The sequence below is a fragment of the Rhodotorula paludigena genome (genome assembly GCF_050403205.1).
Source record: "Rhodotorula paludigena JCM10292 DNA, Rt_paludigena_JCM10292v1_ctg30, whole genome shotgun sequence".
Taxonomy (NCBI): domain Eukaryota; kingdom Fungi; phylum Basidiomycota; class Microbotryomycetes; order Sporidiobolales; family Sporidiobolaceae; genus Rhodotorula; species Rhodotorula paludigena.
Genome location: NW_027481428.1, coordinates 167,259 through 187,958, shown reverse-complemented (window position 1 = coordinate 187,958; position 20,700 = coordinate 167,259). Strand labels below are relative to the sequence as shown.

The 20,700-nt window shown below is 63.9% G+C and overlaps 7 protein-coding genes across 7 annotated transcripts; 3 read left to right on the top strand and 4 right to left on the bottom strand.

Moving 5' to 3' along the window:
• Window positions 1-343: 343 nt before the first annotated feature.
• Window positions 344-2,601, bottom strand: JCM10292_005971 (uncharacterized protein; the record flags this gene model as incomplete). Its single annotated transcript, XM_076650019.1, has 6 exons — window positions 344-557; window positions 620-656; window positions 700-826; window positions 902-2,272; window positions 2,333-2,502; window positions 2,556-2,601. The coding sequence occupies 6 exons, from the start codon at window positions 2,599-2,601 to the stop codon at window positions 344-346; spliced, it is 1,965 nt and encodes a 654-aa protein (XP_076504483.1).
• A 2,057-nt stretch (window positions 2,602-4,658) lies between these two features.
• On the bottom strand, window positions 4,659-5,685 carry JCM10292_005970 (alpha/beta hydrolase; the record flags this gene model as incomplete). Its single annotated transcript, XM_076650018.1, has 3 exons — window positions 4,659-5,419; window positions 5,478-5,495; window positions 5,565-5,685. 3 exons carry the CDS (start codon window positions 5,683-5,685, stop codon window positions 4,659-4,661), a joined length of 900 nt encoding a protein of 299 aa, XP_076504482.1.
• Window positions 5,686-6,280: 595 nt separating this feature from the next.
• Window positions 6,281-6,900, top strand: JCM10292_005969 (uncharacterized protein; the record flags this gene model as incomplete). The annotated part of the gene is made up of 3 exons (XM_076650017.1): window positions 6,281-6,417; window positions 6,476-6,555; window positions 6,617-6,900. The coding sequence occupies 3 exons, from the start codon at window positions 6,281-6,283 to the stop codon at window positions 6,898-6,900; spliced, it is 501 nt and encodes a 166-aa protein (XP_076504481.1).
• A 960-nt stretch (window positions 6,901-7,860) lies between these two features.
• On the top strand, window positions 7,861-11,093 carry JCM10292_005968 (uncharacterized protein; the record flags this gene model as incomplete). The annotated part of the gene is made up of 11 exons (XM_076650016.1): window positions 7,861-8,219; window positions 8,284-8,425; window positions 8,496-8,662; window positions 8,720-8,866; window positions 8,926-9,300; window positions 9,360-9,506; window positions 9,565-9,939; window positions 9,997-10,149; window positions 10,209-10,348; window positions 10,412-10,531; window positions 10,591-11,093. 11 exons carry the CDS (start codon window positions 7,861-7,863, stop codon window positions 11,091-11,093), a joined length of 2,628 nt encoding a protein of 875 aa, XP_076504480.1.
• A 296-nt stretch (window positions 11,094-11,389) lies between these two features.
• JCM10292_005967 (uncharacterized protein) lies at window positions 11,390-14,473 on the bottom strand (the record flags this gene model as incomplete). The annotated part of the gene is made up of 14 exons (XM_076650015.1): window positions 11,390-11,739; window positions 11,799-12,033; window positions 12,089-12,338; window positions 12,398-12,447; window positions 12,505-12,611; window positions 12,668-12,723; window positions 12,786-12,894; window positions 12,947-13,055; window positions 13,112-13,290; window positions 13,349-13,940; window positions 14,004-14,148; window positions 14,205-14,248; window positions 14,310-14,349; window positions 14,406-14,473. 14 exons carry the CDS (start codon window positions 14,471-14,473, stop codon window positions 11,390-11,392), a joined length of 2,334 nt encoding a protein of 777 aa, XP_076504479.1.
• Window positions 14,474-16,024: 1,551 nt separating this feature from the next.
• Window positions 16,025-17,464, top strand: JCM10292_005966 (uncharacterized protein; the record flags this gene model as incomplete). The annotated part of the gene is made up of 8 exons (XM_076650014.1): window positions 16,025-16,061; window positions 16,119-16,243; window positions 16,333-16,437; window positions 16,555-16,609; window positions 16,667-16,788; window positions 16,879-16,985; window positions 17,137-17,302; window positions 17,366-17,464. The coding sequence occupies 8 exons, from the start codon at window positions 16,025-16,027 to the stop codon at window positions 17,462-17,464; spliced, it is 816 nt and encodes a 271-aa protein (XP_076504478.1).
• A 354-nt stretch (window positions 17,465-17,818) lies between these two features.
• Window positions 17,819-20,599, bottom strand: JCM10292_005965 (uncharacterized protein; the record flags this gene model as incomplete). Its single annotated transcript, XM_076650013.1, has 6 exons — window positions 17,819-17,953; window positions 18,022-19,681; window positions 19,743-19,934; window positions 20,003-20,076; window positions 20,160-20,368; window positions 20,521-20,599. 6 exons carry the CDS (start codon window positions 20,597-20,599, stop codon window positions 17,819-17,821), a joined length of 2,349 nt encoding a protein of 782 aa, XP_076504477.1.
• Window positions 20,600-20,700: the final 101 nt, after the last annotated feature.

The window sequence follows — 20,700 nt, the reverse complement described above, 5'->3', positions numbered from 1 at the left end:
ATTCTTCTTTGCGCTGTCAGGTCTTGCGAAAGTGCTTTCCTGCCACACCGGCTGCTCGGAGTCCTTTCTTGCTTTGTTCAGGACGGGTCCGCTCAACGGCACTGGCAATCGCACGCCCGCTTCTCTCACGGTGTCGAAGCGACAAAGTGTCGTGAAGTGTCGTGAGGAAGGCAATTTATTTCTCATGAACGTCAAAAGGATGGACAAGGGGATGCAGCGTTCGAAGGTTCGTGATGGGAGCGGGAATTCGTCGTGCGGATCGAGCAGAGCGAGAGAGGGAGGGGAGGGAACATGGACGCGAGCGCGACGAGGCCGCCAAAGACCAAGCCGTACTCTCCGACGCCTACTGCTCGAGGCGGCTGGAGCGCGAGCGGCGGACCATTTGCTTAGGCTGATCGTAGGTACCGAGAATGCGGCGGGCACTGCGGCGGTGAACGCGCTCCGTCGGTGCACTAACGCCGCGCTTCACCCGCTCCTCCGTGCCGGCAGTCTGGCAGCCGCCCTCGGCAGCGGCATCGCAGAAGTAATCGGCGCATTCGGGGATGACCGAATTGACGCTGCACGTCGGAGACAGTCAGTCGCACGGGACACGTCTGGAATACTGGGTAGGAAGGCGCACTCGGTAGTCGAGTAGAATGATGAGCACGCAAAGTGTGCTGTGGATGGGGACAGGATCAGGCTTTGCCCCGTCCAAGAGACAATGCTCGGACGTGCCGTCTGCGCAGGCCTTGATGACAGCAGACTCGTCGTCCGAGGAGCGGGCAATCTGGAACGACGAGGCCATCGTGCTGTAGCAGTTCGAGACGTCGCAACGGCACTGACGAGTCTGCGAGAGCGTTTGATTCCCCGTGAGAAGAGCTTGGGTCGAATGCACGGAAAAGACGGATCCTGGCAGACGTACCACGCCCTGGAGGAGCTGCGGCACCGCGTCCACGATACCAAAGGCGCCAATGCCAGCGTTGCCGACGACGCCGCTGAGAAGGCTGGAGAGAACCTCGCCGAGCTTGCCGTCGCGACGCTCGAGAGGAAGGCCGGGAAGAGGAAGGGGCAAGCCCCCCTGTCCGCCGAGCGCGCTGAGAAGGGCACTGAGCAGACCCTTGACGACGCCGAGGAGACTGCCTGCGTCAACACCGCCGGCGCCCCCGAGGCCGAGACCATCGAGATCATCGGTCAGACCAGAAAGTCCGCCGTTCGAGATAAGGCCGCCGAGCAGGCCATCGAGGGAGCCGGACTGGACGAGACCGCCAAGCTGACCCGACTGGACGAGGGCTGCGAGCGCAGGGTTCTGCAGAAGACCGGAAACGGCCGGGTTGGCGAGGATTTGATCGAGACCGCCGTTGGCAAGGATGCTGGGAAGTGCACCACCGCCCTTCGCGACGTCGCCGAGCGATTCAAGGTCGGGGAGACCAGGAAGACCGGGAATGTCGAGAAGACCATCGCCAGCGCCGCTGAGAAGGCCGACCAGGGCGTTGAGAAGCGTGGTGATCAAGCCCTGAGGACCGGCAAGCGAGGCAAGCAGCCCGTCCTGAAGGGTGCGACGACCGAGACCGACGCCGCGGCCACCGAGAGGAAGGTCACCAAGATCCGGGAGATTGGGTGTCGGCAAGGACGGGGAAGGAACGGGGAGCGGGATGGGGAGGGTCCCAGTACCGCCGAGACCGCCGAGCGCGGAGACGAGCGCTTCGAGGAGGCACTTGACGAAATCCAGGAGCGCGGTCGGGTCGAGGCCGCTGCCGAGGATGCCGACCAGGTCTCCAGCGCCACCTTGCGCAACGATGCCGGAGAGCAGCGCGTCGAGCTGGCCTGACTGGAGGACACTGCCGAGCTCACCGCTCGAGATGAGGGCGGCGATGTCCGGGTTGGAAAGGATGTCGGCAAGCTGCGAAGTGCGCAGAAGCCCGTCGAGAGCGCCACTTTGGAGGAGCTGCTGGACATCGCCAGACTGCAGAATATCGAGAAGGTTGGAGGCGTCACCTCCAATCGAGGGCATGCTGAGCAGTTGGCTTACGAGCTCAAGGAGCGAGGTGATGAGACCATTCGGGCCGAGGAGAGTATCGAGAAGCGGGCCGAGCAGGCCATCGAGCTGGCGGCGAGCGAGCTTGGCTTTGGCCTGAGCGACAACGGGTTCGGCGAGCGCACGGCGGCCAAGAGGCAAATGGCCGAGGAGCTCGTCGAGGAGCGTGCTGAGCGTTGCGTCGCTGCCAGCTGCACCGAGTATGCCGTCAAGAGGACCATCGTCGCCCGCAAGGAACGCGAGAAGCGCAGTGAGCGTCTGCACAGAGGAAACCTCAGCATCGTCGTGGACGAGTGAACAGCGTGCAGAACAACGCACGGCCTCAACATTCCCGCTCGCCGTCGTGGAGATGAAGTAGAGCACGCTGGTCGCCTGCGCGAGAGTCGAGCAGAGCGCCGTGTCGGGGGTGTCGCCCTGGGTGTATTGAGCGCAGTAGGTGTCAGCGAGCGGGTCGGGGTTCAGGGTCGGAGGCTCGGCGCGAGCGAGGCCTGCGGACCGGCGGTTCAGTAGGCTGAACGGCATCATAGAGTCACGTACGCACCGATAGCCGACACGAAGGCGAATACGAGGAGCAGACCGTGGCGCATGCTTGCTGAAAATGAGTGAGCAAGGTCGGATTGGGGGAGAGAGGCGAAACAGAGCGGAGAAGCACAAGAGCAGGAAGAAGGAAGGCGTGATGATTCCGCTCAGTCTGAACGCTCCAGTTGCGACAGCAAACAAGCACAGGTCTGGCGCTCTAGCGTGCTGCCCAGAAAGCGCGGATGCTCCAAAGCAACGGACGTTCCCCTCACTGGGCTAACTTTGCGGTCGGGCAAGCAGCACGGCTGCAGTCGACGGCTCCGCCGCTGCTCATTGGTTGTGAGCACGGCCGATGGAATGCCTAGCGTGAGACTAAACAGCTAGCTCTGCTGAGCGAGCCGCAAGTGATGCGCGACTGCGGCGATTCTGCCTGAGGAGTGCATGCCGCCTCCCAGAACCGCACTGTCGAGTCGCAGCGACACATTCCTAGAGACAATGCTAGTGGCTGAGACTTGTTTGACGCGCTGTCGAGCTGATCGGACGCGATGCAGACTAGAAGCCAGCGAAGCGAGACGGAAGCTGAACCTGGAGCACGGGCGCACGATCGCAGAGGCGCGCGAGTGCGGCTGGCGTGCGCACAAGCCATGAGACCTCTCAATCGCAGCAGACATTGCCTCAAGCTTGTCAGTTGTCAGGTCAGCGGTGAGGGCGCTGGGCGAGGGAGTATGCGAGAGAGACTGTGATTATCATAGGTAACTGCCTAGCAGCCCGTATGGCTCGAGGGGAGGCGCGCTTTCTCCCGCTCGACTTGGTCTCCGGCGCGCGCTTGCCGGCACTCGCTCCTTTTCTCCTTCTCCAATGAGGAGAGGAGCGAAGGGTCGCACCTAATCGCAGCACCGCACACGGCGAGTCTGCGTCGCCTCCTCCTTGCGAGGGGCGCGCTGCACTCGCGGGCAACTCTCGGCTGTGGGAAAAGGTGCGTTTTCTCGTCGTTGTCCTCTCGTGAGCGCGACTAACCTTTTCCTCGATGCAGTCCCCGGACTCTTGCTTTGCGCCTCCTCTGCCCGTCTGAAGCCCCGGCGTGCCCCTCGGCGCAGAGACTCGTCTCTCGCCGGCTCCCCCTTCTGTCGCGTCGAACGCCGCTCGTGCTTTCCCGCCTGCAGCGAGGGCCCGCCGGAAAGCGGCCGTCCTTCACCTGGCGGAGCTGGGCTTTCCTCGCTGCACTCGTGCGCGGGCCGAGCTGGATTGCGCACGACGGAGGCTTTGTTGCGGGAGAGCGCACTGCGACGGAGGGCGAGGGTGGGAGCGACTCGCTGCCGACGGCCTCTCTCAAGGAGGGTCCCGTTCCGCTCGAGCGTCGTTCCCGGAGGTGCTCAGTCGACCGCGTGCTCGGGCGCCAGCCTGTCTCCCGTCTGCCTCGCCGGGATCGTCGTCTCGGCCTCGCTGCGCCTGCCTCGAACAGCCCGTGGTGCCCTGCGCAGCGAAGACACGAGCTGCCTCGCGCACTGCGGGTCGTGACGGGCGGGATGCGGCGGGTTGCCCGGGCCACTGGGGCAGACCACGATGGAGCGGCGTAAGCGCGCCCTCGAGCCGGTCGACGACCCGTTCGTCATTCCTTCCAAAGTCATGCGACCGCCTGCACGCTTACGCTGCAGGTAACGGAATGGGGCTTACTCTCGCTCCTCTCCTCCCTCTGGTTTGGCTTCCGGTTTGTCTTTGCTCGATGAGCGGGAGGACGGGGTGCGAAACTCGGCTCGCCTCAGCACACAGTGGCGAAGTCGGGCTCTCCCACCTCGTCCCTTCCCTTGTTCAGCAGTATCTACGGAGTCGCCAGGAGGCCAGCCTCGTTTGCCGCGGATGATAACCACAGACGCAACAACTTGAATTTCTTCATCCTACGGCTCTCGTCCACCGTGGCGGGGGCTGTTGAGGAGGACTTTTTAACCCTGAGGCAAACGAGGCGGTCTCTTGGCGGCCTTCAGGACTGCAATGAGTTTCGTTCATTTTCCGCTTTCCTGTCGGGAGTTGCGCAAGAGAGCGGGGAAGCATTAGTCCTCACGACTTCGCTACGACCTTGCGGCGGGCAATGACTGGCACCGGGATCAGCTTTGTTGCACTCTAGCGCCTACCGCAACCGCAGCGCAATCAGCTGCGCCAGCTCATCCCCCTTGACTACCTCGTAGTGCCCTCCGCGCAGCGACTCAAAGTCAACCTCCACGTTTGCCGGCAAATCTCGCTCGTCAGCCTCGCTCGTCGCCTCGTCCGCCTTGTCCTTCACCCCCGCTTCTCCACCCGCATAGAAGAGCTGCTTGGCGCGGCGCAGGAAGACCCTCGGTTGGCGCAAGCTGAGCAGCTCGTCCCCCTTCGAGTGCAGCACCAGTATCCGCACGTTTCGCCCTGCGTCGTCGTTGTAGCGGTCCCAGCGCGCAGGGGACTCGGCAGCGAGGACGCGCGGGTTCGTGCCGAACGCCTCCGAGACGAAGGAGGCATACGAGGGGTACTCGTCCAGTAGGGCGGGGAGGTCGTAGATCCCGTCGATGCAGATGATGCCTCGGACGGCTTGTCGTACGCTGTCAGGAACGGAGAAGGGCGAAGAGCGGGCGGAAGAGGCGGGATGAGTGGGTGGCGGGCGCAGGACGAGCGTTGCGGCCATGAAAGCACCGGCTGAGTGACCTGCAACAATGAGATGCGTTCGATCCCACTTTGCGTCGCCCGCCTCGAGCGGGAGAAGCGGTCCCGTGAGCAGTTCGAGGCCGGAGACGACATCGAGAATCTGAGCGGGATGAGGGTCGGCGGGGGCGAGACGGTATTCGAGGCAGGCGCAAGGAAGGCCGGTGGTCCGCATGAGAGAGGGCATCAAGGTGTGAGTAAAGTCACTCTTGGCCTCTGCGGAGCGGTGTGGTCAGCCCACGATTCTGCGACTGGTGGTCCGGCTAGTCCGCACCCGACCGCCAAGCGCCGCCTGCATGACCGGCGAAGCCGAGTCAGAAGCAGTAGGTTCTTCAGAGCAACATGGAATCACTGAACGGACCATGGATGAAGACAAGGAGCGGCGAGCTGGACGAGGCGGTGTCGGGCAGGAAGAGGTCAAGCGCTCGCCGCGTAGAAGCTGCGCCAGCGTATGGAACGTCGAGGTGTTCTGCATAGCCCATCGAGCTGCCCGCAGCGAGTCCGGACCCTGCGGATTGCCGAGACTTGCTAGGTGCGATGAACCTCACACGGTTCCGCGCGCCGCCGTGATCGCACCTCCCCTCTCGCCTCCTTGCAAGTCCGCGGCGGTAGCAGGCAATTGGGCAGCGCTTCAGGCGCAGGCTAGACCGGTCAAGCGGATCCAGGGCCCGTCTCACCCCTGTCCGCCTCCTGGCGTTCCTCGCCAGCGTCTGACACTTGCCCGATGCGGGTGCTCCTCCTTTCCCTCCTGGGCTGCACCGATTGCAAGCCTGCTCCAGCCTGGCCTCTCTCGTCGACCGACATCCTCATCCAGCCCGGCTCCCGAGCTCCGGCATTGGCCTGCGCCGATCTGCTCGAGTCTCGTGCTGGTCTTCCTGCTCCTCCCGCTCTGTCTCCCGCTACACACTCACACTCCTTCAGTCCTTCCTGCGACCTGCTCGCTTGCTGCGTGCATCGCGTCCTGCCGGCTAGTCCGCACCCGACTTCGACGCTCACACAGCACCCACACCGCCTCGGACATCCGTCCCGCCACTCGTTCAGACCGCTCAGCCCACCACCCCCTTCTTCTACCTTACCATGCGCTTCACGCTCGCACTCGCTGCCTTGGCGATTCTTGCGTCGCTCGGCGGCGCCGACGCGAAGAAGCACAAGGCGCCTGCGCCGCGAACGCTGTGCCCGGCGAAAGAAATCGCTTGCCCGATTCTGGGCTCAACGTGCGTTCCACTGTCAGCGTTCTCCTCGCTCCGTACGCTGACGTCTCCGCATCCACAGTACCTACGGCGACGCGCTCGCGCACCACTTCTCTTCCGAGAACAAGGGCGTGACTGGTGTCATGGCGGGCTCGGGAGGATGTACGTCCGGTCCCGCCCCTTCGGTTGCTCCGCCTGGTGACTGACCAGCCGTTTCCCGCAGACGAGTGCATCGACACGAACGAGGCGCTCGACTCGTGCGGCGGCTGCGCGTCGACCGGCGAGGGACAGGACTGCACCAAGATCCGCGGTTCCGCCGGCGTAGGCTGCTCCGAGGGCCGCTGTGTCGTCTTCTCCTGCCAGCCGGGATGGAAGCCGTCGCTCTCGGGCTCGAAGTGCATCCGTGCGCGGGCCGCTGAGGACCGCACTCCGACCGCCAACAACGACAGTCGTGCCGGCGCTCGTCGCCATCTTGCAGGTCGCCATGCTCGCCCTCTGTCGCACTGAGCGGCTCCCGAGGCCACCCTATACCCACGCTCGTGCCTTTCCAATATACCCAAGCGTCCGACCCTGCATTTGTGGCAGTCGAGGCGCAGGTCGTCTCGTCTCTCACGTCGTCCTTGCCTTGTTCGGCGTCCATGTAGCCTTACCCCACATCGCTCCTCTGCAACTCCTTTTCTTCTCGCGCCGTTCGTTGTCTGCAGAGATCGTGCTCGAAGAATGACCGGCGCCGACCGAGTGGAACGCTTACTTGTGAGGAGGCTTGCGCCTTCTCCGCCTTTGCGAAGCAATTGCGAAGCGATGTTGCAAGCCCACTCGTGCGCGACTCGGCGAGGATCGCCCTGTATGCTGACGTGGCAGATCTGCACTGCCGGGCTCCAGGAGTTCGTCGCGGAGTTGGCTCGCTCGAGGCGGGTCAAGGTCGTTGTTTGCAGGCTTCTTCCTGCTCTCCTATTGCCCGCGAGCATGCTGCGGTTCATCGTGATGCACGCTGGCGACCACGAGCTGGACCTGCGCAGGCGGGAAGGTCATGGCGAGCACCGGGCCGCCCTGGTCCCGCATTGTCTCTCCCCTGGCCTTCCTCATCAAGGGGAGCGACATCTTGCTCACTTGGCTGTCGCAGGCAGACCCTGCCCCATGGCAAAGCCTGTCAATGGAGCGCAATCAAGCTGTTTCGGCTGGTTAGCCCAGACAGGCCTCGTTCCCGCCTGACCCCCTCGCCCCTCGCAAGCTCGGCGCTTGAGGCGCTCTCCCTTCTCCCTCACGCCCGTCTGCTGCTTCGTGCGCGTGCTGCTGTATCCTTACCCGCTCTAGCTTGACGCTGCTGCCCTTGTCGCCGTCGTCTCTCGACCGCCGCGACAGCCCCAGCACCGTCAGCCCGACTTCCACACTCCTTTGAACCGACCCCTTCGTCTTCGCCTTCCTTCCCGTGCTTCCCCTTTTCTCTCTTTACTCGCGCACTCCAGCATGCGCGCCTTCGCCTTTGTCGCCGCCCTCGCAGGCGCCGCCGTTGCGGCCGCCTCGACCTCCGCGCCCGTCTCCACCGTCCCGTCCCCGTCCCTGCCGGAGGGCACCACGCCCGTCGAGCTCCCGGGAGACATGAGCTTGAACAAGCGCACCCTCTGCATCCTCGGCTGGGGCGACTGCTTCGACTCGGACACGAACAACTGCGGCAGGAAGAACAACCGCTGCTCGTCCAGCTGGTGGAACGCCGGCGGCTCGCAGTGCGTGAGCGGCAAGTGCGCGCCGACTTACTGCAACGCCGGCTTCGACTGGGACTGGACCGACTTGATTGTCCGTGACGTCCGCTCCGACAACAAGAACTGGTGCGTTTCGCACTCCGGCACCTCCCCGCGCCTCTCTCGCTAACCTTCGCTTCCTTACCCGCAGCGGAAAGTGTGGCAACGTGTGCAAGGTTGACTACGCGACCGACACGTCGTGCTACTCTGGCCAGTGCTACGCGACGGCCTGCCAGAAGGGCTACACCCTCGCCTCGGGCGTTTGCAAGCAGAACATCGACACTACGAGCGATGTGCGCACCTCCGCCGTTCCGTCCGTCGATGCGAAACGGCGTTGACATTCCCGTTCTTTTTCGCTCGCAGGTCAAGAATTGCGGCAGGATCGGCAACGCCTGCCCTTCGTCGTACTCGAACGGAAAGGGCTCGATCTGCTCGAACGGCGTTTGCCGGCCCGAGTCGTGCAACAACAACTACCAGTTTGACTTCTCGGAGGGCAAGTGCCAGAACACTCAGAACGATGCTGACAACTGGTGCGTTGTGATCTGCGTCTCACCCACGATGCCTCTCTAACTCGCTTTGGCTTGCAGCGGCAAGGTCGGCAACAAGTGCACGTTCCCGAACGGTGTCGCTATGTGCCAGAACGGTCAGTGTCAGCTCGCGAGCTGCAACGGCGGATACCAAGCGTCGAATGGCGCTTGCATCCGCGTTGACACCTCGTCCGACGCGGACAACTGGTGCGCTGCCTAGTCGATCACGCGAGCGCGGTCGTCTTACTTACATTACGACATCGCAGTGGCAAGATCGGCAACAAGTGCTCGTTCGACAACGGCGTCGGCAGCTGCAGGAGCGGTTCGTGCTACCTCGACAGCTGCTCAAATGGCTACGTGAAGGCGACCGTTGGCAGCGTTCTCTCCGGCTACCAGGTCGTCTGCCAGAAGATCTCGTGCAGCAACGGCCAGCAGTTTGACTCGGCATCAAACTCGTGCAAGGACGTCCAGTTCGACGAGAGCAACTGCGGCGCGCTCGGCAAGGTCTGCCCCTCCGACAACGGCTCGTCGAAGTGCTGGAACGGCCAGTGCTCGATGTCGTCGTGCAACCCCGGTTACGAGCCCTCGAGCGACAGCAAGAAGTGCCAGGCTGTGAACACGCAGACCGACCCCAACAATTGGTTTGTCCCCGTCTATCGCCGACCACCCGCGCGGTGTGCTAATGGTTCTTGACATACAGCGGCAAGGTTGGGAACAAATGCTCGTTCACCAACGGCAGCGGCTCGTGCCAGAACGGCCAGTGCAAGCTCATGGGTTGCGACAATGGCTTCCAGCAGTCAAACGGTGTCTGCACTCGCATCGACACCAGCTCGGACCCGAACAACTGGTGCGCAGAGCCTGTACCTGCGTCGAATATTGAGCCTGACATTGACTCTTCCCTGCAGTGGCTCCGTCGGCAACAAGTGCTCGTTCGACAACGGTGTCGCTAGCTGCAGCAGGGGGTCCTGCTCGCTCGACAGCTGCAACGCGGGCTACACGAAGACGACTGTCGGCAGTATCCTCTCGGGCTGGCAGGTCGTCTGCCAGAAGGTGTCGTGCAGCAACGGCCAGCAGTACGACTCGTCGTCGGGCTCGTGCAAGAACGTACTCTTTGACGAGGACAACTGTGGCGCTATTGGCACGGTCTGCCCGTCGGACAACGGTAACGCCAAGTGCTACAACGGCAAGTGCATGATGTCGTCGTGCAAGCCCGGCTACACCCTCGTCAACGGCAATACGGAGTGCAGGGCAGCCGACATCCAGAACGACGTCAACAACTGGTGCGTAGGTCTTGGTGTCTTCGGTCCGTACGCACGCTCACTCATCGTTCTTCACAGCGGCGTCATCGGTCTTGTCTGCCCGTCATCGTACCTGAACGGCGGCAAAGCCACCTGCCGCAACGGAATCTGCTCGACCATTTGCGATGCGCTGTTCGATTTCGACTTCCTTCTTGGCTTCTGCCGCGACGTCTCAAACGACCGCGACAACTGGTGCGTGCCAGGACATTGAACGGCCTGTCCCGCGTTTGCTGACTACTTGGTCGTTTCAGCGGTCGCTGCGGCCAGAAGTGCAACATCGACGGCGCTCTCGGTACCACTTGCAGGCAGGGTAAATGCTACGCTACGGCGTGCAAGAACGGCTACTCGCTTAGCGACGGATGGTGCAAGAAGACTGACACTACGTCTGATGGTGCGCGACCTTCTCAAGCTGACTCGGGTCACTTGTACTGACTTTCTCCTGCTGCGCAACCAGTCAACAACTGCGGCTACATCGGCAACGCGTGCCAATTCTACCCAAGCGGCGCAAAGGGTATCTGCGAGAATTCGAAGTGCAAGACGACCGAGTGCCCGAGCGACTACACCCTTACCGATGGTGCGTCTCCCTCGAGGCTCTCTCTTCATTTGCGGTGCTCAACGACCTCTTCGATGCAGGTGTGTGCGTCAAGCAGACCGCTAGTCAGCGCGCCAAGGTCTACAAGCGCAACATCGAGGTCGCTGCGACCCAGGCGCAGCGCAAGAGCCTGTGCCCGGGCAAGAACGAGGAAGCGTGCCCCATCCTCGGGTCGTCGACTTACGACGCCGCGGTCGAGCACCACTTCAAGGCGTCGACCCAGTTCTCGGGAGTCATGCTCGGTGCCGGCGGATTCGAATGCCTCGACACGACCGTCGCCCTTGACTCATGCGGCGGCTGCGCATCGACCGGGGAGGGTACCGACTGCACCAAGATCCGCGGTGCGGCCGGCGTGGGCTGCGAGGCCGGCAAATGTGTCGTCTTCTCGTGTGAGCAAGGGTGGAAGCCCGCACTTGCTGGCGACCACTGCGTGCGCATTCGCGGCGCGCACGGCCACCGCAACTCGACGGCGACGTCCGCCAAGCGGCATCTCGCCTCGCGCCACCAGCATCGCCTCGGCGCACACCACGGCTCGCACGCATAGACACATCTTCTCTCGCTCCTTCTGCCCGATCTCCTAGCCTTGTGGATACAGCATACCCCTCGTTATTCTCTCGTTCTTGTCTGTTTCATTATTCCTGCCTTCCGCCGCCCCGGTGGCGCACTGTAACCTGCAATTCCGTTTGATCGCAACGAGTATTTCCACTACGAGATGTTTCATCACTATCAAATACGAATGGAACAACAGGACGGAATATACAATCTGAAGTGGCGCAAGAGCAGGCGGTACCGTCAAAGTGCAGGAATAACAGCACGGGTCGTCGATGTGTGTCAGGGATATCATTCGTGCGGGATATGTCGCCCAAGCGCAGCCGACAGAGGGGGCTCTGGCCCGTCGAAAGAGTCCTGTCGCTTCGACTCGAGCGCGGAAGGTCGCGGTGGGAGCTCGAGCGGCGAGTCGGGCGGGTGCTCCGCCCCGGGCGAGACTTGCGGTATCCACGAGGTCGCGTGCGGCTGATGGGGCGCTGCAAGCGAGGTCTGCGTTGAGGCGGCAATTTCGTTCGACTGAGGTGTGGGCGGCGCGGAGTAGATCGCTCCGAGCGGGTCGTGTCCGTCGGGCAGGACGCCCGGAGTTGTCGCATGCTGGTAGAGGGCATAAACCGAATCGACCGAGCCCGCGTTGCGCATTACTGCAACAGCGATCGTGTCAGTTGAACTAGTCGATTTGGCAGAGTGAGTCATGACGCACCGGATGATGAAGGCGGCACAACTGCGCCTGACGAGACGCCGTACGAAGTCGGAGGTGAAATATGGGACGACGGCAAGATATGGAGGGTGCTGGCAGGGCTGGGTGTGCTGGCGTGCGGCTCGGGCGAGTTCACCGAGTCGCTGCCTTGTCGCGAGCGAGGCGCAGAGGCGGGCTCGACGGGCAAGTCGCGGAAGATTGCGGAGTGCTGGCGGATGAGGGTCTCCATGACGTTGTCCTGTAGATGGAACCATGGGCTGCTGCTCGAATGGCTGCCAGCGAAGTGACCGCACCTTCGCGCCCGCCATCGCAGATTCGAGCGTTGCCGACTCGTCTTCGCCAAAGATGACGGTCGTGAAAATGAGCGCAAGGTTCGACGCGTTCATTTTGTTGACCGCATCATGCTCGGCGACCTTGGCGAGGTGCTGGCAGAGCGCTTTGAGCGTCGCTTGTTGAGGTGGCGAGAGCCGGCGGATTCGGCGAACAAGGGAGGCAAGCGCAAAGTCGGGCGAGGCCGCATACTCGTTCGTGAAGGCTTTGCGGCTGTGAGGTCCGCCAGATTCGTCAGCACGCTGCCGCAGCACCGCTCCGAGATGACGCACTCTTGCGGTGCGAAGGGGAAGACAGGGGTAGGAAGCTGGCGGAGGTAGAGCTGCGCGTAGGGCTCGTCAGCGTCCTGGCAGATCGCTGAATGTCTCGTCATACGCACCTTGAGCACTCCCGCGACGGCAGCAGGATCGTCGTTGGGCCCGAATGCGAACGCCTCCTCCTCCTTCTCCATGCGGTGGACCAGCTGCTGAATGGTCGCAAGCTTGCCTGTGCGGCCAAAGTGAGTTGACTGGGTTTACGATACGTATCGGTTTGTAACGGACCTGGTACGCGGTAGATGCCTTCGAGGTCGAGCCCGGTGGACTCGATATTGGCGATGCTGCGCAAGAGCGGGACGTTCGATTCAAATCAAGACTGAGACAAAGAGCAACGAAGACGTACCATCGTTGAACGATGAGGGGAACGAGTAAGTCGGGATGCTTCGCGTGATAGTCCTGCAGACCGACGCCGAAGAGCAAGCTCTTGCACTCGCCGACGAACGCATTAACGTCTGTATGAACACACGTCAGCAGCGCCCCCTCGTCATCTTGGCAGATACATACAGTAGACGGGTGGATCGGGAGGGCCTTGGTCCTGCACACTCAGGAAGAAGTCCTGCGCGTCTTGCTCCACGTCGACCTTCTCGACTTCCGGCTTCACGTGCTCGGCAATCTGTTCGTGCGCACTGTGAGAGCAGCTCGACGAGGGATATACGGGCAAAAGCGTACCGCAACTAACGCTTGTCCCAGGCTGATCTGCTCTGCGACGCGCATCTCGAACGACGACTTGAGATTGAATGCAAGGTCGTGCACGAACTCGCGCAGCGACTGCCGCGCCGACGTCTGCACCCGCATCTTCTGCAGCCGCAGCGTCTCGAGCTGAAAGATGCCGGACCGGTAGTCGCGGTCTGTGCGAAGGCAAGAGGTGAGCAGCAGCGCGAGGGGTGAAAAGAGGGGCCGTCGCACCGGCCTGCTCCGCCTCGCGCTTCAGCTTGCTGCTGTACTGCCTGCTCCTCGGCTTTGACGGTCCATGCGATGACCCGCCGTCCGCCCCTTTGCCCAAGTTACCCACCGCTCTCACAATCGAGTTGACGCGGTGCTTCTCGCCGGACCAGTCGCGCTTGGCGATTGCCTCGAAGACGTTCTGCTTGGCAGTCGGCGGGTCACGATACGCCGACGGCGCCGAAGCGGAAGACGACGTCGCGCCCGAGACGAAGACAGGGCTCAGGCCGGGCGAGCTGACTGAAGGCGGCGGCGAGTCCGCGTCGCTCGCGCTCGCGCCCGCCTTGGACGACGCAGCCGAGTCGCTGCGCTTGCGTCCAGCGACGAGTTCGGGCGTGAGCCAGTGTTCGGGGGGCCAGCTCGGCTCCTTGTCGATGGGCTTGAGACTCGGCGACACGACATCTTGGTCTTTGAGCATCTCGGCCTCCTCGTAGTGCTGAAGCTCTTCTACCCTGCGCTCGTATGTCTTGCGTAGACGGTGGACGACCGAGCGGTAGTCGGCGTGCTCGGCGGACGACGTGCGCAAATCGTCGCGAACCCTGCGGCGAATACGTTCCTGTGATGCGAGAAGGAGACCTCAGCGTCTTCCCGCGACGTGTACGCTGCCCAGAATACGCACTCGGTCGTCCCTGAAGGTACTGAGCGTGCTGGTCAGGCGGTCGAGGCCGTCCGCCGTAGCCTTATGCGAGCGGACCTCGTCCTCGACAGCGGTGCGTACTGCGAGCCACGCCTTTCTCCAGGTGGTCGGGACGATGTTGTACAGTCTAAAGCGCCACGGTGAGTGCGATTCTTGCCTGCACAAGCGTGAGACGCAGCGTACTCGTCATCCAACGCGCGATCCTGCTGGGCGGAGCGAAGCGAGAGCTGCAGGGCCTCACGGTTCAGCCGTGCGTTCGGAAACAATCTAGAGAAAGGTACTGTATACCTTCTTGAGCTGATCAACGTAGTCCTGCTCAATCTCGTGGCTGGGCAGAACGGCGAGGTCAGTGCAAGTGGTGGGGCCTCGGGCTGCCGGACGCACCGACGCCGAAAGAAGGCGAGGTAGTGGTCAAGCTCTCTGAGCAACCGTGCATGCACTTCGTCCGCCATGTCTGGCGTCGAGGCAGCGGGAGACGGACGAAGTACGGAACAAGCGAGGAAGCGACGAGGCGATGCGGTTCCTCTCGGCCGTTCTCCCCTTCTACAGGGCAGGTGAGGCGGTGTACAGCTCTCGCAGTGACGCGTAGAAGGTCGTATGCCGAGGCGGACCCTTGCGCAGGCGAATGGAGCATTCGCGCTTTGCCCAGTCAAGTGCTTTCGCAGTTCGCGCCCTCTCGTGACTCCATCGATGCGAAAGAAGGTGACATACAATGATTGTTGCAGTGCGAGATACGCCAGGGTACCGCCTCGTTTGCCTCAGGGTTAAAAAGTACTCCTCAACAGCCCCCGCCACGGTGGACGAGAGCCGTAGGATGAAGAAATTCAAGTTGTTGCGTCTGTTGTTATCATCCGCGGCAAACGAGGCTGCCCTCCTGGCGTCTCCTCAGATTCTGCTGAACAAGGGAAGGGACGAGGCGGGAGTGCCCGACTTCGCCACTGTGTGCTGAGGCGAGCCGAGTTTCGCACCCCGTCCTCCCGCTCATCGAGCAAAGACAAACCGGAAGCCAAACCAGAGGGAGGAGAGGAGCGAGAGTAAGCCCCATTCCGTTACCTGCAGCGTAAGCGTGCAGGCGGTCGCATGACTTTGGAAGGAATGACGAACGGGTCGTCGACCGGCTCGAGGGCGCGCTTACGCCGCTCCATCGTGGTCTGCCCCAGTGGCCCGGGCAACCCGCCGCATCCCGCCCGTCACGACCCGCAGTGCGCGAGGCAGCTCGTGTCTTCGCTGCGCAGGGCACCACGGGCTGTTCGAGGCAGGCGCAGCGAGGCCGAGACGACGATCCCGGCGAGGCAGACGAGAGACAGGCTGGCGCCCGAGCACGCGGTCGACTGAGCACCTCCGGGAACGAGGCTCGAGCGGAACGAGACCCTCCGTGAGAGGCCGTCGGCAGCAAGTCGCTCCCACCCTCGCCCTCCATCGCAGTGCGCTCTCCCTCAACAAAGCCTCCGTCGCGCGCAATCCAGCTCGGCCCGCGCACGAGTGCAGCGAGGAAAGCCCAGCGCCGCCAGGTGAAGGACGGCCGCTTTCCGGCGGGCCCTCGCTGCAGGCGGGAAAGCACGAGCGGCGTTCGACGCGACAGAAGGGGGAGCCGGCGAGAGACGAGTCTCTGCGCCGAGGGGCACGCCGGGGCTTCAGACGGGCAGAGGAGGCGCAAAGCAAGAGTCCGGGGACTGCATCGAGGAAAAGGTTAGTCGCGCTCACGAGAGGACAACGACGAGAAAACGCACCTTTTCCCACAGCCGAGAGTTGCCTGCGAGTGCAGCGCTCCCATCGCACGGAGGGGAGACGCAGACTCGCCGTGTGCGGTGCTGCGATCAGGTGCGACCCTTCGCTCCTCTCCTCATTAAAGAAGAGAAAAGGAGCGAGTGACGGCAAGCGCGCGCCGTCGAGTCGAGCGGGAGAAAGCGCGCCTCCCCTCGAGCAATACGCGCCGGCATTACGCTCGCCTCGGCTTGTTCGCATCTCGCCCTGCAATCACGTCGAGCAGCAAGTGCGCAGCAATGGCAAAGGTGTCGTACCCGCACTACGCCTGGGCAGGTGCGTCTCGTCCCTTCCGCTGCACTCGCAACTCGCACTCACCGCTGCCGCGTCCAGCCGGACACTTCCTCGTCCTCCTCGGGACGATCCACACCTTGCTCGGCCTCGTCACCTTCTCGTCGCGCTCAAAGTCGTACTACCTCGCCTACGGCGGCGCAATCCTCTCGTGGGGCATCGTCGTCGTGCGTCCACCGCCGCCGAGCTGTCCGCTGTCGAGAGAGCGCCCACGCTGACGTCGTCCTCCGGACTTGCCTCTGCCTCACGCGAGCAGTACAAGAGCTTGGGTGCACCGCAGCTCAACCGGGCATACGTGCAGAGGGCGCTTCTCGACGAGAACGTCCAGTACCTTCTTCTCGCGCTGTACTGGTTCCTCCAGGTGCGTCGGCTCTTCCGCGCGGTCTCCCTCCGAGCTAGCTTCAGGAGTCCCGCAATGCCTCGCTATACTGGTGCTAGCCGAACAATTGTGTCTGATCATGCCGCTTCGCCTGCGCAGAAACCCATCTATGTCACGCTCATCCCCTTCGCGACCTTCTCCCTCTTCCATGCCTGTCGGTCGTTCCCCTCGTGCTCGTCCGGCAGCCTCACTGACGCTCGAGCGTACACAGTGACCTTCCTCCGCACTTCGGTCCTCCCGAAACCCCCTGCCGCGCCCGGCAAGTCGTCCTCGTCCGCCGCGGCGGCGCCCGCTCCGCAAACGCCTGGCGCGAAGGCGTCCAAGGTCATCCAGGTGCGTTACGAGCTGGCGCTGGCTTGACTCACATCTCTGGCGCGATTGAGTCTCCTGCGGTCTTCGACGCTCACCCGCGCTTCGCCGCAGACCTGGGTCAAGGCGAACTACGAGAAGGCCATGCTCTTTGTCGCCTACGTCGAGGTCGTCCTCGTCTTTGGTCGCATCTTGCTCGGCGCCATCACCTTCCAAAATTCGTGCGTTTGCTTCGCCATTCGGGACGAGGAGAAACGCTGACCTTGCGGCCGTCTCCTCTTGCACTATCGCTCCCGTATCCCTGCGGCTGCGTCTCCTCTTGCGCATTGTTGTTCTATGTCCGTCTCATCACCTGTGATCACCGACAAACAGTCTCCTCGCGCCGCTCTTCTTCGCCCACTTCCTCCGCCTGCGGTACTACCTCTCGCCGCCGACGCGCACCGCCTTCTCGTGGGTCTCGGCGCAGGTCGACCACGCATGCAACAACCCCAAGTGCCCGCCGCAGGTCAAGAAGGGCGTCAAGGTTGTCAAAGAGCTCGTGCGTTCTCTGCTTGCCCCTCCTTTGCGAGTGGGCCTGCTGACTCGATTCCCGCGTGCCCAGATTATCCGCTACTCCGAGTCGATCATCTCGCCCCAGCAGCCCGGCGCAGCGGCCGCAGGCGCAGCAGCAGGCGGCGCCGAGGCCCGTCGTGCACGCTGAGCGGCTTCGGCCATCGACTCGCGCGAGACACGGGGCAGGCGCGGAGGCGGTGGGCGAGAGCTTGTGGTGACTCAGAAGGTGTGGAGGAGGAGATACCCGTTGCGTGTTCCTATGACCTATCCCCACTCGTGAATGAGCGCCTCGCCCTGCTCTGCCCTCCGCCGCTGTCCAGTTCCCTTCTTTTCGTTCTCCTGCACTACTCAACCAAAGTTGTCGTCAGACTGCTCGGCTTGCGAAGAGCGAGAGAGAACCGAGCAGATTCGTCAACAGATTTCGACAGGATACATTGCTCGAGCTACACGTTCGTCCCCTTGTCTATCGCTACATTGTTCTCTGCGCCCTTTTCCGTCCCGCTCAGTCGAGGTGCGCCTCGAGGTAGTTGCGCGGGACCATGCCCTCGCGGAGTCGCAGGCGGCCCTTCCACCACTCTGCATCGTCCATCGCGAGGATCGTGATCACGTCGTTCTTCTTGAACGGCAGGTCGGTCGGCTGCGCTCGCGCAAACGTGTCAATCTGTGAAGTCTTCCGAGAGTGAACTCTGGAACAGCGCGACGCACCTCGACGCCGGGAAAGTCAAACAGCGCGACCGCCTTGCCGATCCCTCCTCCCGCGCTCGCGCCCGTCCCGCTCCTGCTCCTCCCTCCCGTTGCCGTCCCGCCCGCGCCCGAGCTGTTGACCGTCGAGCTGCGGCTGCGCTGCCCTCCGCGCCCGACCTCGCCGTCGCCGCCATACTTGGACAGCGAGAGGACCGACTCGAAATCGGCCTCGACGGGACGGAGGTCGAGCGCGCTTGCGGTGCCCGAGCCGGAGCGGGACCGCACGGGCGAGGAGGACGACGACGAGGCGGCGAAAGGCGGGTTAGGCCGCTCGGCGACAAACTGCTCGTGGTCGTCGTCCCACGGCTTCGCGCCATACCCCCCACCGCCGCCGCCGCGCGCCGAGTCCGCAAAGGGCGAAGAAGCCGACCTCGCCCTCGCCGCCGCCGCGCTCTGCGCCCCCGCCCCCCTGTCCCCCGCCGCCCCAAGCGTCGCAGCCCTGAACCTGCTGCCGCCGGCGTCTGGTCTTCCGACGGCGCGCTGCGCCCGGTCCCTCATCTCGCGCTTGCGCGCCTCGTCCCCACGCGCGTCGTCATCGAGGAACCCGTCGCGCTCGAGCCGGTCGTCGCGCTCGTCGAGCGAGTCGAAACTGTCCCTCGGCGCGCCCGCAGAGTCGCGAGAGTCGCCCCACTGCATGGCGCTCGCGCGGTCGCGCAGCCCGCTCGAGCCTCCCGCACCGGCGCTGAGCGTCGAAGAGCGCGATTTGGTCAGTTTCGGCCGCACCACGCCGCCGGCGGCTTTCGAGAACCACCCTCCACCTCCGCCTCCGGACGAGCTCGCGGTCGAGGCCGAGCGGCCGTCACGGTTCTTGATCGGCGAGTCCTTGCGCGAACTCGTCTGCTGCACCTCTGGCTCGTCCGAGGGGTAGTCGTCGAATCGGTCGCGGATGTCGCCCCCTCCGCCGCCGCTGAACGAGCCCAGGTCTCGCTCGCGCGAGAACGTCGGCGACGCGCGGCCGTTGGCGGCGGCGAAATCAAAGTGGTCGTCGATGCGGCTCGAGAAGGGACCCGCGGCGCTGCGAGGAGCGCCCGAGCCGAGCGCGAGGGACGAAGACGACGCGAGGGCGGGAACGCCACCTGCAAAGGGGTCGTCTCCAGCGTCCGCGGCAGGCGGAGGCTTGGAGCTCTTCTTGCCCCCGATGCCACCGACGAAGGAGGATGCCGCGCTCCCGCTCCTACTGCGCCCGACCGCGCCCAGCATGCCCTTGAACCCGCCGGCGCCCGCAGCGGCGGCGGCGCCCCTCTCCCGCTGCAGCTCGGGCGTGTTGCTCCCGCTCCCCAGCGCCGCCATCCCATTCGCTCCCCCAAACGCATACCCATGCGCGCGGTACTCGCGCGGCGAGAGACCCGCGTCGCGCCGCTCGTCTTCGGTGTGGGCGCGCCGCGCGCGCGAAAAGTACGACTCTTCGTCGGCGTCGATCGAGGCGATCGCGTGCTCGTCGTAGGGCTCCCACCCGCCTCCGGAAGCGGCGGCTGGGGGCGTGTCGAGCGGGGAAGAGGTCGACCAGCCGCCGCCGGGGAGGGAGCGCGCCGGAGTCGCGAGGCGCGAGATTGAGCCAATGAGCGGGAGGGCCCACTGCGGCGGGTCGACGTGCCCCGAGAGAAGCTGCGTGACGGTGACGCTGCGCGGTGTGAGAGGCCGTCAGTGTCTGGGAGCGGGAACGGCGGACTGCAAAGACGCACTTGGACCCGTATGCCTTTGCGTTGGCGTCGCTGCGCTCGACAATGACGCTTCCTTCAATGCTGGCACCGCCAAAGAGACCCTTGGTGCGCGAGTACGAGTACATGGCGGCGACCTTGCCCTTCGCCGAGAGGGCGCCCGTACCCTCGACGTTGCGCCCGAGCGGGCCCGCGGCGATCGACATGTTGCCGCCGCTGTCGCGCGTAGGCGAGGGTCAGTAAGCTCCAGGGGCAAGTCGAGCGAAACGGACGGCGGGACGGACACGGTGAGACTGCCGGCCGACATGAAGCTCTTTACGGCCGCGCGCGAATTGAGGATGATGAGGAACTCGGCGAGCTGCGGACGGGCGTACGGGGCGCATGGTCGTCAGTTCCGTCGTCACGGTGCTGTGGCAGCCTCGAGGGAGCACGCGAGCGCACCTCTACGCCGGCCTGGAAGCCCATGCCGGCGCCGACGGTGCCGACGGCCGAGGGCGCGGACCAGGCGCCGTCGTCGAGGCGGGCGATGACGACGCCGGTGCCTGCGCGGCCGGAGAAAAGGAAGCCGGCCTTGGCGACGCTCATGAAGCAGAAGCCCTTTGCGCGGCGGAGGACCGAGGCGGGGATGATGTCGTCGAGGCCATTGTGGGCTGCGGGGGCGGGACCGGGTGTCAGTCTGGGAGCAAGGGATTCGGGTGCAGCGGGTGCATCGAGTGCAGGATGCACGGCGAGGAGAGGCGAGGATGCCGAGGTGGAGGGGTGCCGAGGTGGAGAGAGGCAGGCGGGGAGAGAGGAGACGGACGGTTTGCAAAGGCGTCGAGGATTTTCTGGGCCTTTCTGCACTCCTGGGGGAGGTTTACGGGGAGCGGATTGTTGGGCATGCGGATGGGCGAAGTGGTGCGAGTGCGAAGTGGGGGAGAGCAGGCGGAGAGGGGAATGCCGAGGCGGCGCGAGAGGCAGCGCGGGAGGGAGGCAGGGTTGC